General features: G+C 39.0%; 1 protein-coding gene across 1 annotated transcript in view; it reads left to right on the forward strand.

Annotated features, from left to right (window-relative positions):
* The first annotated feature begins 275 nt into the window (after positions 1–275).
* LOC127442050 (telomerase protein component 1-like) overlaps positions 276–14,925 on the forward strand; it is a 45,717-nt gene continuing 31,067 nt past the window's right edge. The window contains exons 1-18 of the mRNA XM_051699722.1: positions 276–528; positions 1,889–2,408; positions 5,169–5,342; positions 5,519–5,668; positions 5,755–5,919; positions 6,334–6,471; positions 6,628–6,699; positions 6,841–6,962; positions 7,102–7,259; positions 8,652–8,761; positions 8,849–8,927; positions 10,012–10,204; positions 10,568–10,787; positions 11,451–11,603; positions 11,858–11,938; positions 12,039–12,160; positions 13,218–13,289; positions 13,523–13,669. Coding sequence (XP_051555682.1) covers positions 1,899–2,408; positions 5,169–5,342; positions 5,519–5,668; positions 5,755–5,919; positions 6,334–6,471; positions 6,628–6,699; positions 6,841–6,962; positions 7,102–7,259; positions 8,652–8,761; positions 8,849–8,927; positions 10,012–10,204; positions 10,568–10,787; positions 11,451–11,603; positions 11,858–11,938; positions 12,039–12,160; positions 13,218–13,289; positions 13,523–13,669 — 2,666 coding nt within the window. The 5' untranslated portion in view covers positions 276–528; positions 1,889–1,898. The remainder of the gene's footprint in view (positions 529–1,888; positions 2,409–5,168; positions 5,343–5,518; positions 5,669–5,754; positions 5,920–6,333; positions 6,472–6,627; positions 6,700–6,840; positions 6,963–7,101; positions 7,260–8,651; positions 8,762–8,848; positions 8,928–10,011; positions 10,205–10,567; positions 10,788–11,450; positions 11,604–11,857; positions 11,939–12,038; positions 12,161–13,217; positions 13,290–13,522; positions 13,670–14,925) is intronic.

Raw genomic sequence — 14,925 nt, forward strand, 5'->3', positions numbered from 1 at the left:
TCTGATTAATTTTGGTGTAGCCATTGACAAGGAAAATAAAAAATGGCACTCCATGTCAAAAAGGTTGCCGACCTCTGGTGTAGGGTGTCTGTGGGACTCTATATAAACACAATAAACATACTACATCAATGTCCCAATACTGTATGTTAGTATTTAATAGGAGTGCAAATAGTATCTGTCATTATTTGCACAGGGGTGCAAATAGCATCTGACACTTGTTGCATTTAGTGCAAAGATGCTTTTTGTTGCTATTTTGTTGTTTTAGACGCCGTGTCAGGTTAAAAAGAACGGCAACTGTTAAAAGCGTCTCGAGACACCTGTGTTCTGCTCTGTTCATAGCGCCGCGTCTAGGACGTATCCAATGTGAACGGCCCCTAAATTTGATAAACGCCTCATCGGACGCTCCTATTCGGTTCTTTACGGTGGCGAGTATACGTATGACATGACCAGTTTCACCCATGACAGAATCTCTGCGTTGAGGATTCGCACCTTTTCTAAACACTGTAACCGGCCCGAACAGCATTAAAGGTAGGTTTAATCTATGTTAATTTATATTTCAATCACACTTCTGCTCCGAATATATGCAACTGTTATTTTGCAACTTCCATATAAAAATCAATGTAATGTTGGCCAGCGCTGCGTAACTTTGTGTTTTGGTTTACAATCACAGCGTGTGCGTTTCATAATGATTAGTGGGGTGTGTAACAAGAGATTGGCTAAAGTTTATTTTTTAGTTATGCGTAAAACATTAAAAGAATATTCCGGGTTCAATACAAGTAAAACCAGAGAGCATTTAGCAGAGATGGGCCACTTCTATTCAAATTAATGGGAGAAATTGGAACGCCCAAAGGTCAACGAAGAGAGGAAGTCCCGCCTTACAAGTAAAAGAGCCAATCACATTTTAGATATAGACATCGCCTGTCAATCAACCATACAACGCGCATGCGCATTAGCTATACAATCCGGAAAGTTGCGTTTTTTTTTTTTTTTTAGCGTAATCTGAGGTAAAGAAGCACAACACAGAAGATGTTACTGCTTATTTGAAATATGTTTTTTGATAGTAGTCTCGACCAACCGTTTTGGAGATTTCGGTCTTGCCCCATTCAGGTAGACCAGAGCTGCGCTGTCATAGCTCTCTGAGACCGTTCCAAAAATGGCCGCTAGTGGACTGACTTGCTAGAAAAACTTTGGTTATAGCTTTTTTGGCATAATGTTGATTGCCACAAAAAATAATGTCGACTCATCCCTCCTTTTCTTGAAAAAAAGAAGCAGCTAAAATCGAGGTTAGAGTAAGGCATTTAAAATGGAAGTGAATGGGGCCAAATTTTGGAAGGTTTAAAGGCAGAATCCTTGAAGTCTATAATTTTATAAAAGCACTTACATTAATTCTTCTGTTAAAACTCATGTATTATTTGAGCAGTAAAGTTATTTAAATCATAATATTTAAAGTCATTTTAGGGTTTGTTGACATTACATTTTTTTTTATTTTATTTTTTTATGAAAAGATGGGGCAAGTCAAAATAATTTTTTGTGGTAATCAACATTATGGCAAAAATGCTGTCGATTGAGCTTAACTTGTATTGAACCCAGAATATTCCTTTAACTGAAACTGAATGACTGATTAAAAAATTTTGTATGTGTCATTGTTATCAAGAATGCGAACACACCATGGATCAATGTTCTTCATTGTATGCTAAGACAGAGAACTTTGGCCCGCACTCAGTATTTGTTTTTTCCAGGTGTGTCTCTACATTCTATAGGCCTAGGTTATTGCTTTTGCATAAGACACACCCAAGCTTGTCAGTACTAACCTAGGTGCTCTATTTTTACTGTTTGAAATGTGTTTGGACAAAAACTCAAACACCTGTTCTATGTTTACTCCTTTTAGCCAATCAGACATGAAGGCACCGGGTCTCCTTCAGTCTGATCTGAGGGTAAAGACGGATGCCAGATTACAACTAAACTATACCAGACCGAGTCTGGAAAACCGCTTTCTCTCTCAAGCAGCCTCAGTTTTGTCCCAGCACCCGAATGCATCTCCATCCTGGACCAAACAGACCACCACATACTCACCATGCCCAGCCCTCCAGCCAACCAGTCTGTCCTCCACCACCACCACCTCAAATCTTCTTTCGTCCACAACCATGAACTCACTCTCCTCTCCTTCCCCTTTGCTGACCACCAAGAACACCTTTCTAACGAAGGGCTCACTCCTCCTTCCACACTCATCTTCTCTCACCTTCACCTGTTCCCATGATCCTTTACTCAGTTGCTCTCAAATGCCTTCTGCTGGTGATGTTAAACCTCTTGGCCCCTATACGTCCACTTTATTGGAGAATATTAAGGGCTCAAATGAAAAGAGAGAAGTGGAACAAGGCATGCTGAGATATAGTGAAGATCCTTGTCAGGTAGAGTGTTTTTTGCTTTGTAAAACCATGAACGTCACATTAGTTCACTAGTTAATATACACTCACTGAGCACTTTATTAGGAACACTATGGTCCTAATAAAGTGCCCGACGTGGTTCTCTGCTGTTGTAGCCCATCCGCCTCAAGGTTCGACATGTGCATTCTGAGATGCTATTCTGCTCACTACAATTGTACAGAGTGGTGATCTGAGTTACCATAGCCTTTCTGTCAGCTCGAACCAGTCTGGCCATTCTCCGTAGACCTCTCTCATCAATAAAGCATTTCCGTCCGCAGAACTGCCACTCACTGTATGTGTTTTGTTTTTGGAACCATTCTCAGTAAACTGTTGTTAAAGAGACTGTTGTGTGTGAAAGTCCCAGGAATACTCAAACCAGCCCGTCTGGCACCAACAATCATGCCACGGTCGAAATCACTGAGATCACATTTTTTACCCATTCTGATGGTTGATGTGAACATTAACTGACGCTCCTGAACCGTACATGCATGATTTTAGAATTGACCGCTTTAATTCAAACCACTTTTTGTAGATGATTTCAACCTTGGGTCTCTCGTTTTTTTAGGTTGTACACATCCTTTACACTCTTGTTGGCTAGGTCAGATTAAAATAGCATGCTTTTTAGTGTGTCTGACAGAGTTGACACACATTAAATTATGAAGTGAATAAATGTCAATTTTCAGAAAAAAAGCGTTTTTATACCTTTATCAGTATAATAATTTTACAGTAACTATTTTAACAGCGCTATTGATTTTTTTTCTTCTCCCCAGTTTTCAATTAATTCAGCCCGCATTAATCCAAACTTCATTTTGTAGATAATTTCAACCTTGAGTCTATTTTTTTTAGGTTGTACATTAATTTAACCCCCTTTATGATTTAAAAGTTGCACAGAAGCCACTATGTTGGTTTTCGTAAACATCTGGCAGGAAACAAGACTTGTACTGAGTGTCATAATAACTGAAAAGTTTAATGCGGCTTCTGATGATGATTTTATTTAAGGTGCTCAGAAAATGTAAACCCTTTACAGGGTTCGAAATTAACACCCGCCAAGCGCCAAATGCGGGTAAATTTTCTATTCAGCTGGTGAATTTCACGGTGTCATATGCCATTTTGGCGGGTGCTTTTTTGTCAGCTTGTAAAATAATGTAACATGTTCCAGTTTTGTCATCAAAAGGGTTCTGTAGGTCTTCTCAGTAAGGTGCACGTCTCTTACAAGGAACAGCTCTCATTAGCTAGTCCTGCTGCTGATCGAAAGTCTCAGTTAGCAGTAGGGATTCCACGCTCACGTGCTTGTATGTGTGGAGCCGGTGTTGTGCTGACGCCGTAATTTTGTTTTAAAGGTCTCATACAATAGATTTACATGCATCCAAGGTCAAAAAACACTTTAATTTGCTCATAATTTAAATTGCAGCATTATCTTTTTTTCCCAGTGTCAAAAACGACTCGTTCAATGATCCGTTTTAAAGGATTCATTCTAAACTCCTCCTTTCAGAGAGCCTACTCTGCTCTGATTGGTCAGATGTCCCAGTCTGTTGTTATTGGTCTACCGCTTAGTGTAGTGTTTGAGGGCGGGTCAAAGCTGCTTGCGAGCAGCCAATGAAGGGTTTTTTTAACCAAATTACTTAGGTTAGTACAGGAAGTAAGTCTGGAATTACTAACGGCTCATTTCAGGTGTTCAGAATCGGTTCTGTCTTTTGGAAGTCAATAACTCCATTTGTCGTGCACTTTGATTTTTGAAACTCTGCAGACTTTTTTACATTCACAAACAGCTATATAATACACTACATGAAAGGTAATATTTGAAAAACCATAATAGGTGCTCTTTAAGTAATATTCACTGTAATACTACTACTACTATTAATAATAATAAATCAATAGTAACTGTATAATATTTAAGCAATATCTCACACTTATGATGCTCTATTATGCAGCACTTTATTTGACAAAAATAACTCCAATGCTGTATTTTGGAATGTGCTGTGAGGTTCTGCATAAAACCACCTCATTTGATAAAAATAATACAATATTATGTTTAAAATTAATTGTTCTATTTTCATTTGATTAAAGTTTTAGTTATATTCATTTATTTAGACACAATTTTGATGATAAAATTGAAATGAACTGTTGCTATGTATTTCAGAAAAAAAAAAAAAACAGGTATCAGTATTGGCGAGCACTGATAAGGAAGTATCGGTACTCGTTTTCCATTAAAAATGGTATGAGGACATCCTCATGTTATGTGTACTTAAGGCTTATGAGACTCATGAGAGTTACTTATTGGTCATTCATGTGACAACATGTAGTTTAAAAACATTTTTTAGTTTTGTTATAATAAGTGAATAATCTGAAAAATAATTGTAAATGGACTATCTGGTAATAAAATATGTCATTAATAATAACAATAAACAATACAATTCTTTAAAAAAGCAGTTCACTTTTAAACATGTTTACAGCATTATTTATCATGTTTGTAAAATCCACTTGTAAAATGCAATAAATAATAATAAATAAATAAATATAATAAAAATGGCTGGTAAGAAATCTAACTGGCTGGTAAAGGTTTTCAACTACCAGCCACCTTGGCTGGTGGGCTAAAAAGTTCATTTCAGACCCTGCCTTCAGAAACCAAACCTAAGTTTATCCAAAACATAAACATTCTTATGCTGCCCTGCAAGTACTGGTATTTTCTTCTGAAAAAGCAAATATAGTTAATATTAATTGTATTGTGTCTGTACATGTTAAAAGGATGTCAGACATGAAGGCTTGGTGGAGACGGACCAGGTGCTGTCCTCGGATGTGCCTGTTTTGGAAATGGATTTAGGTGAAGAGGTGGATGAGCAAACAGTGGCTTTTCATGACGAGTTTGAGATGCTTGAAACAAGCATGGATGAGCAGCTCGAGGAACTGAAGGACAAGAAGGTGAGCCGAGTGACCACAATTACACTCCCCTATTAGATCATGGATAGACAGAGTGGAGAATGTGAAATGAAAAAAAGGATGTTGTATGTTATTCCTTGTAGATTATTAGTGGTTTTTGTTAAGGTAAGTTTCACTATTACTATTGCTCATACCAGTTCTTTTTGTTTGTTCTTCAGTACAAGCTGCTGAATATGGTGTGCTGCTCTCTGGTTAACAAGAGCTGTACTCCAGGCCAGAAGGACTGGGATGAGGAGAAGAGTGTGTGGAGTATGATGAAGAACCTGGCTGCAGAGGTTACCTCAAGTGACCCTCAGTTTCTCCTCAAGGTTTGTGTTTTTGCATGTGCAAGTATGTGTGAGTTATGTTGTCTGGAGTTAACATGTATAGTTTTGTATATTTGTATTGGTTTTAGGTTGCTGTCTATACCAGGCAGGAACTAAACATTCGAATCACAGCCAACTTCCTGCTGGCACTGGCTGCCCATCTTCCTGGTTCTAAGCCACATGTGAGAAGGTACTTCTGTACTGCTGTGCAGCTACCATCTGATTGGCTGGAGGTGACAAGAATCTATAGCACGGTAAGTTATAGAATTTGTTAGTTACTAAATTAAATAGCTTAATTTGGCAGTACCATGGTACAGTAGTGGTATCAGATTGTAATACTATGAATGCTGTATTCAAATACCATGGTATTTACACAGTACTTTAAGATACATTAAATAGCCATTTTTACAATGGCATAAGATAAATAAAAAAACATGTTGTTATTATCATGTTACATGTCCTAACAACTGTGGTATTTCCATGGTACCATGTCCAAAACACCATGGTAATACCATAGTACTTTTAGTATAATGTAGGACATACGATTTTAGAATTGATGTGTATTCTTGCTATTTTATTTCAGTTGCACTGTATAATTATAAGTATTGTACTGTAATTTAAGTATTATTATTCATATTTTTCATGCTTTCTGATATGTTTGTGCACAGTGTTTCAGTAAAAGTTTGCCCGCCTGCCTGAAAAAGGCTCTAGTGGATAAATTTAAGCAGTTCAGTGAATATCAGCTGGCCAAATACAATACACGGAAGCATCGCTGCAAACACACACAAAAAAAAAAGAAAGGCAAGGTAATATATCAGAAAAAAACTGACAACGAATGAAACATTATTGTGTTACACCTTTAAAATCTAGAGAAACTACCCAATATTTATAAGATCATTAGCAAATCACACCGTACCGTTACACAGCTCTTTATGTTTCCATTTTCTACCCTCTTGTTTCAGCAACCCTCCCCAGAACAGTGGAAAAGGTGGGGTGACCTCATCAGAGTTGATGCGACTATGCTTCAAAAATATGTGAGCTTTGCCATGTTTAGTTTCATCTGTCTGGAAACTGTTTTGTCCTTTAAAAAGTGAGAGTATTGTATAACATTAGAAATGATTTGTACATTGCAAATCAAAATTCCTCCTGAATGTGTCATATATGTTATGGTATAGTTAAAGAGCGAGAACCGTGTTGCAGTGGATAAAAAACAGATTGAATTCAGCTTCAAGAAGTTGATAAAGCGTCTTCATATCAAGGATCCAGCGGAATATGTCATGTCCATACTGGGAAAGAAGTTAGTCCTACAAATTATCTTGCATGAATATTAAGGGATTTGTTTAATCTGACTGCTCAGTTAAGTGTAAATATCAGCGGTCAGTGACTTTATGAACATTATAGTGTGTATGTGAACTGCTCTCTGTTTTTGCATGTAGATACCCCAGTGATCTACAGGCGTTCTCTCGCAGCGGTCTTAGAGGAGTCTGGGATAGAGAGAGAGCTGGAAGACGGATGAAACTTAAGCAGCCTGACACGTGGGAGAGCAAACTGAGCCGGGAGGGAAACAAAGCTGCCACTTGGGAAAAGCTTATTGGTCAGAATAAGTGACATGCACATATGACACACACTAAATGGCCAAAAGTATGCAGACGCCCCCTTCAAATTAATGTGTTCTGCTTTTTCAGCTAAACTAACAGGTGCAGATAATCAAGCATACAGCTACTGTATGCAATCTCTTTAGACAAACATTTTTAGTAGGATGGGGTGTATCTTTTAAGTTCTAATGTTTAGTGAGCCTAGTGTGAAGTGCCCAAAGCCCAGACCTGAACCCTATTGACAACCTTTGCAATAAATTGGAATGCCGACTACATGTCAGGCTCAAACAGCCAACCGCACTGATGCTCTTGTGTCTGAATGGGAGCAAATCCCTGCAGTCATGTTCTAACATCTATTGGCCAGCCTTTCCAGAAGAGTGGAAGGTGTTATAGCAGCAAAGAGAGGCTATGGTTTCTAAATTAAATGTTCAACCAGAACATATGTTTTGAGTCATATCTCACAGGCAAATCATTCAAGGTCACCTGGAGAGGAGAGGTGTCCAAGTCACACCAGCTAACCACTGGTATTCCTCAGGGATCAGTGCTTGGACCCCTCCTCTTCTCGATCTACACTACATCCCTTGTACCGATCATTAAGGCACATGGCTTTTCCTACCACTGCTATGCAACTCTACCTGTCTTTCAAGCCTGATGACCCCACCGTCTCAGCTTGTATCTCTGCCTGCCTCTCTGTGATCTCAGCCTGGATAAAGGAACGTCACCTTCAGCTCAGCCTTGCCAAGTCAGAACTCCTTGTGATCCCGGCCACCCCGTCTGTTGACCACAACCTCTCTATTCATCTTGGTTCAACTACACTTACACCATACAGGACAGCCTGGAACCTGGTAGTGGTGGTTGATGACCAACTTAACTTCACTGCCAACATCTCATCAATCACCTGGTCTTGCAGATTTGCGCTTTACCATATCAGGAAAACCAGACCTTTCCTGTCTGACTATATTACACAGCTACTGGTCCAAGCGCTGGTCATTTCAAGACTGGACTACTGTAATGCTCTGTTGGCCGGCCTCCCAGCTAGCATGATTAAGCCACTACAGATGGTCCAGAACGCAGCAGTGCATCTGATCTTCAATCAACCAAAGAGGGCTCACCCCCAACCCCCCCCCCATTTCTTGATTTCACTTCACTGGCTACCTGTAGCTGCCCGCATCAAATTCAAGGCTATGACTCTGGACTTAAGGACAGCCAATGGAACAGAACCCTCTTACTTTAATTAACTCCAGGTTTATGTACCCACTCATGTGGTGTTCTGGTGTAGTGTAACACAATGCACACATTCAGGGACATGAACACACACACACACACACAAACACAAAGATCGTGATAATTTAATAATTGAAACATAAGTATATTGTTTTTTGTGATTGTAGACAGCAGGTCTCTTCCCTTTATGGCAATGCTGAGAAACCTGAGGAATATGATCACTGTGGGCATCAGTGAGAAACATCATTGTAAGATCCTCAACAGATTGACCTCGAAGGTATCGCTTCATTTAGTCTCCATTTATGAAACTCACAGATGTATTTAAGATCATCTAGTCATATACAGTATTGAATTGATGTTACAGGAAGCTGTAATCCAGAGCAAACAGTTTCCCTTCCGTTTCCTGTCCGCTTATAAAGTAATTCTGGAGCTGAGTAAATTTGGTAAGTTAGTGTATGGTCAACGTGATTTAGCCGAGAAGCACATGTTCCTGGATCAACGTGTTTGTCGGTCTTGAAACAACATTCCTATCAACCAGTTGGATTTTAGGGTTAGGTTTAGACTTAGGTTGGTAAGAACCCTAAGCCTTTTCTCTGATTTTTGGGGTAGTTAATGGTTATTTGACACCGTTTACACCTGGTATTAGGATGCGTCTCGGATGATCCGATCACATGTGGTCAGGCGAAACACATTGCTGTTTACACCTGGTCACTAAATGCGTCTCCTGTGACTACTTGTGTTCAGGTTAGGAGGGGAGGGTGTCTGATTTCATGACAACATTCAGTACATCAATCACTGTGTTACTGCATGATATTAAAGTGCAACAAAGTCAGAAAAGACAAAGAAAGCACAGAAAAAAACTGTGTGCTGTTTCTCCCAGATGCGGCTGTAATTTAATCTAATCACGAACACAACATTTAATCCGTTATTTTAGTGGATATCTTGTATTAATCTGAGTTGCTTCTCATCTGTCTCGCTGCATGTTGATATGACACACTGAAGAAGATCAGTGAAGTTATCGTACTTGTGTATATATTCCGTTGCTGCCTGGAACGCATTCAGGACGGATAACATTTACACCTCAGTTGTGATGTGGTCACATGAGTTTTTGACCACATTCATATGTAGTTTTTGTGATCCAATCACAAAACTTTTTAGACCCTGTTTTGAACTGTATTTAGCAACGACCATATGTGATCGGATCAACCAAAACGCATCTTAATACAGGTGGAAACGGGGGCAATTTGTGTATTAGGAAAGTTGTGTCAGAAACAAACATTTTGATATAGGAAAATGTCTTACCTGGTTAAATTATGATAACTGTTGGGGTATGTGAGATGGTGAATAGTGGAACATGCATTTTGATTATCGTTAAAAGTACAAATAATTCAGACATTATGAAGGTCTTATTTAAGTTATTTTAGCTTTTAGTTTTTTTAACAGTATTTCACTATAAGACATTTTGAGTGTTTCTACCTTTTAAAGTGTCCTTGAGTTAGTTCTGAGTGAAATGTTCTTCTCTTTAAGCTGGTGGACCTGCAGTGGAGGTGCCAAGCTCCAATGAGATCCTGCGCCAGATTCTGAAGAAATTGCCAAAGAGCAAACGCTTTCAGCGTTACAAATGGGAAACTACTGGGCGTAAGAGACTGAGGGTTACAATGTCTGTGCCTTTCGTCTACCGCCTATTCAACATTAAACGCAATCTGCTGAGAAAGGCAAAGTGTGTATTGCTGAATATAAACTATTATACTATTATTACTGAAAATAAATCATTCTATATTATTAGATACATTTAGATTAAAAGAAAGGTACAATTAGTAAATGTTTGTTTATGTTGCACTGGCTGATATGACTGGTCTTGGGCTTATACTCACACCTAGCGGCGTGGATGCGGACATCACACAAATGTTTTCAGATACTGGTGCCATTGTAGAAATGCACCAGTTAGTCCCAACTAATTTATTTCACAAGCGTAGTGTTCAGTTACAAGGAAATATTACTGAGTGTGCTATTACCTTAATCAATGTATGTTTTATGCCTGCAATGACGTTTTTATGTTGGTGTTCTGAATTTAATTTCTTAGCCAGAGGCTGTACACTCAGGAGATTTTGAACCAGTACCGTTTTGCCTTGGAGAAAGCAGTGCAGATCTCCTGCAAATACAATATCCCTCCTCTCTCTGGACACACTCTTGTGATCTGCAATGCTAATTTTACAGATGATGAGAACTGGAGTGGTGCTCAGGACCTTTGCTTGCCCCCAGACTGCACTGATACCACTGGAGAGACTAAACTCTCAGCATCGGTCAGATATGAACTTCTCATTGTTTAATTTGTCTAATACAGTTTTCCCTCTCTCTCGCTCTCTCTCTCTCTCTCTCTCTCTCTCTCTCTCTCTCTCTGTCTCTCTCTCTCTATCTATCTATCTATCTATATATATATCATATATATATATATATATATATATATATATATATATATATATATATATATATATATATATATATATATATATGTGTGGCTCTGCATTTTTTTTTTTTTTTTTTTTGCACTTAATATAATGGGATAGTTTACACAAAAATGTAAAGTCATAATTTACTCACCCTCATGTCATTCCAAATCCGTAAGACTTGCATACAATGAAAGTACCTGTAGATGGGGACCAAGGGCTCCAAAAAAGCACCATAAGAGCATCAAGTTGTTATTCACTGAAAATCTTGCTTGACAGCTATAGTCACCATTCACTTTCATTATATGGAAAAGAGCCGCTTGGACATTCTGCTATAAATAACATCTTTTGTGTTCCATGGAAGAAAGAAAGTCACTATACAGGTTTGAAGCAAAATGAGGGTGAGCAAGTTATTATAGAATTTTAATTTTTGGGTGAACTATGCTGTTAATTATGAAATAAGGCTTCTAAATCGCAAACATATCTTCTCAGTGAACTATATTTTCCTTGCTTCTGCAGGCCCAGGAAGCTGCATTACTCTTATGTATGATGATAAACCACTGCAGTGAGTACACCCGACTCATGCTGCTGTCCCACGAAGGCTTCCAAGAGGTCCAGCTGAAGTCTGATGTCCTACTGGATAATGTGAGGCAAGCAATTAAACAAGTGGCGGTGAGAATTTTCCCTTGATTGGCTAGTGTTTTTTTTAAGTTTAAAACTAGAAATAAGAAATTATGAAAACTAAAAAAACAGAATTTGACACAATATTAGATGGGTGTACTGTTTCCTTGTCAGTAGTGAAATGTATGGTTTGATGTTGCATTTAAGAGTTTTTGTCTGGCGTTGATGTTCTTCTTGATGACATATTTTGAATGTGGTGTCCCCCCCCCATCCCCCCCCCCCCCCCCCCCCAAACTCTTTCTTAGGTCATTAATGACTGTGACATAGAATCTGAATACACTGCGACCACTACATTCTTCTCTAGGCTAATTGAAGAGAAGGCAAAGGTGTGCCCCCTTTGTATTCATGCTGATTCCAGGATGCATTCAAATTCCATTGTACATGGATCCAAAAATCACACGTTTGTTTAAACCTCTCCTCTCACAGGTAGATCGTGTAATTGTAATTGAAAATTCCTGGACGGACATGTCGTTGATGGCGGAAATCAATAAATATCGGCAAGAGACCAACAGTGATGCTGTTGTTATAGATGTACTGCTTGGAAAGAAGTATGTTTTGCAGAATTTGTTCTAGCTTTATTGGCAAATTCTGAGTCTGATACATTTAAGTAGTGTAACATTTAATGTTGTTCTAAATATCAGCATGGCTGTGATTCAGCCGCAGGTAATCAGGCGTGTTGGTATTCAGTACAACAGCATGACAGCAAGGGTGATATTGCTATTATGTAACAGTTCTATAAACAAGACGTAAATTTAATAATTAGCATTTTAGACACAATATGGCCAGTTATTTTGCTTATTTTATTTTTCTTTTGCTCCAATAATTAAACATTTCCAAAAGATGTCAAGGCAGGATCTGGGCATAGAGCAATGCACACTTGACCGCCTGTCTGGAACGCAACACAGACAAGCGGAGTGATACATGCTGTACTGTTGTACGAAATATCAGCACTCTTGGAACACAATATGTTCAGTCAAATTAGATTAAATTATTACTAACTGTTAAACATCATAATGTATACATACAACTGTTTAAATGTTTTACAATGTTGCATACTTTTATAATTGTATAACAACTGCTATATACACTCACTGAGCACTTTATTTGGAACACTATGGTCCTAATAAAGTGCCCGACGTGGTCTTCTGCTGTTGTAGCCCATCCGTCTCAAGGTTCGACGTGTTGTGCATTCTGAGATGCTATTCTGCTCACTACAAGAACATCTGCAGAACTGCAGCTAACTTTTTTGTTTTTGGTACCATTCTGAGTAAACTCTGGAGACTGTTGTGCTTGAAAATCTCAGAAGATCAGCAGTTACAGAAATACTCAAACCAGCCCGTCTGGCACCAACAATCATGTCATGGTCGAAATGACTGAGATCACATTTTTCCCCCATTCTAATGGTTGATGTGAACATTAACTGACGCTCCTGACCCATATCTGCATGATTTTATGCATTGCACTGCTGCCACACAGATTGGCTGATTAGATAATCAGTTGAATAAGTAGGTGTACAGGTGTTCCTAATAAAGTGCTCAGTGAGAGTATACAAAATCCTAGATAGGATACACCTTTCTCATATCTTTGTATTGTTTATTTTTACAGGACTCCAAATGAGTTTTCAAATAACAGACAGAACACTGTAGAGCTCTATGGGTTTAGCGAGCAAATCTTGAAGTAAGATCTTTGCATCTTTAGCTACCTGCTTAAGTAATAGTGATACGCTTAATATATGGTGTTTCTTTTTAAATGCACTGAGATTTGAGATCCTATCTTTTGAAAAAGCATCTGCAGAGCATATATATGTCAATGAAGACACAAATCTTTGTTTGTTGAGTGGTTGTGCTGTGCCTATGGTGGTCGAAAACTCAGAGACTGTGTCTAATCAGAGATCTGTTCTGTGATTGTAGGTTTGTCTCAGAGAGAGGCTCCTCAAGGCTTCTGCAGCATGTGGAACACATGGACAGAGTGTATAACATCCCTCCTCCACAAGGGCACAAACCTGAATCTGAGAGAGCTGCTGATGTCGTCCCACTGCCAGCAACGCCAAAGCTCAGGTATGGCTATAAAAATGACCCATACGTCACTGGTATTAACAGAAACGTGGAAAATTTACATCATGTCAATTTCTGAGATGGAGTCAGTTTCTCAAAATTGTTTTGTGCAAAGTGTACGTGTGTTCATATATTATTGTACAGTTGTGCTCAAAAGTTTGCATACCCTTGGATAATTGGTAATATATGTACCATTTTTAAAGAAAACACGAGTGAGCAGGCAAAACACATTTCTTTTATTTCTTATGGGATTCATATTCAACTGTAGGTTATAACAGAATGGCACAATCATAAAACAAATGGCAACAAAGAAAAAAATGAAATGACCCCTGTTCAAAAGTCTGCATACCCTTAGTTCTTAATACTGTGTATTGCCCCCTTTAGCATCAATGACAGCGTGCAGTCTTTTGTAATAGTTGTCTATGAGGCCCCAAATTCTTGCAGGTGGTATAGCTGCCCATTTGTCTTGGTAAAATGCCTCCAGGTCATGCAGAGTCTTTGGTCGTCTTGCATGAACCGCAAGTTTGAGATCTGCCCAGAATGGCTCGATGATATTAAGGTCAGGAGACTGTGATGCCCACTCCAGAACCTTCACCTTTTTCTGCTGTAACCACTGGAGGGTCAACTTGGCCTTGTGCTTAGGGTCATTGTCGTGCTGGAAAGTCCAAGAGCGTCCCATGTGCAGCTTTCGTGCAGAAGAATGCAAATTGTCTGCCAGTATTTTCTGATAACTGATTGCCATCAATTTTCACAAGATTCCCCATGCATTTAGAGTTCACACACCCCCAAAACATCAGATAGCCACCACCATGCTTCACAGTGGGGATGGTATTCTTTTCACTATAGGCCTTGTTGACCCCTCTCCAAACATAGCGCTTATGGTTGTGACCATAAAGCTCTATTTTGGTCTCGTCACTCCAAATTACAGTGTGCCAGAAGCTGTGAGGCATGTCAAGGTGTTGTCGGGCATATTGTAACCAGGCTTTTTTGTGGCATTGGTGCAGTAAAGGCTTCTTTCTGGCAACTTGACCATGCAGCTCATTTTTGTTCAAGTATCGTCGTTTTGTGCTCCTTGAAACAACCATACCGTCTTTTTCCAGAGCAGCCTGTATTTCTCCTGAGGTTACCTCTGGGTTTTTCTTTGTATCCTGAACAATTCTTCTGGCAGTTGTGGCTGAAATCTTTCTTGGTCTACCTGACCTTGGCTTAGTATCAAGAGATCCCCTAATTTTCCACTTCTTAATAAGTGATTAAACAGT

Source organism: Myxocyprinus asiaticus, chromosome 6, assembly GCF_019703515.2.
Source record: "Myxocyprinus asiaticus isolate MX2 ecotype Aquarium Trade chromosome 6, UBuf_Myxa_2, whole genome shotgun sequence".
Taxonomy (NCBI): domain Eukaryota; kingdom Metazoa; phylum Chordata; class Actinopteri; order Cypriniformes; family Catostomidae; genus Myxocyprinus; species Myxocyprinus asiaticus.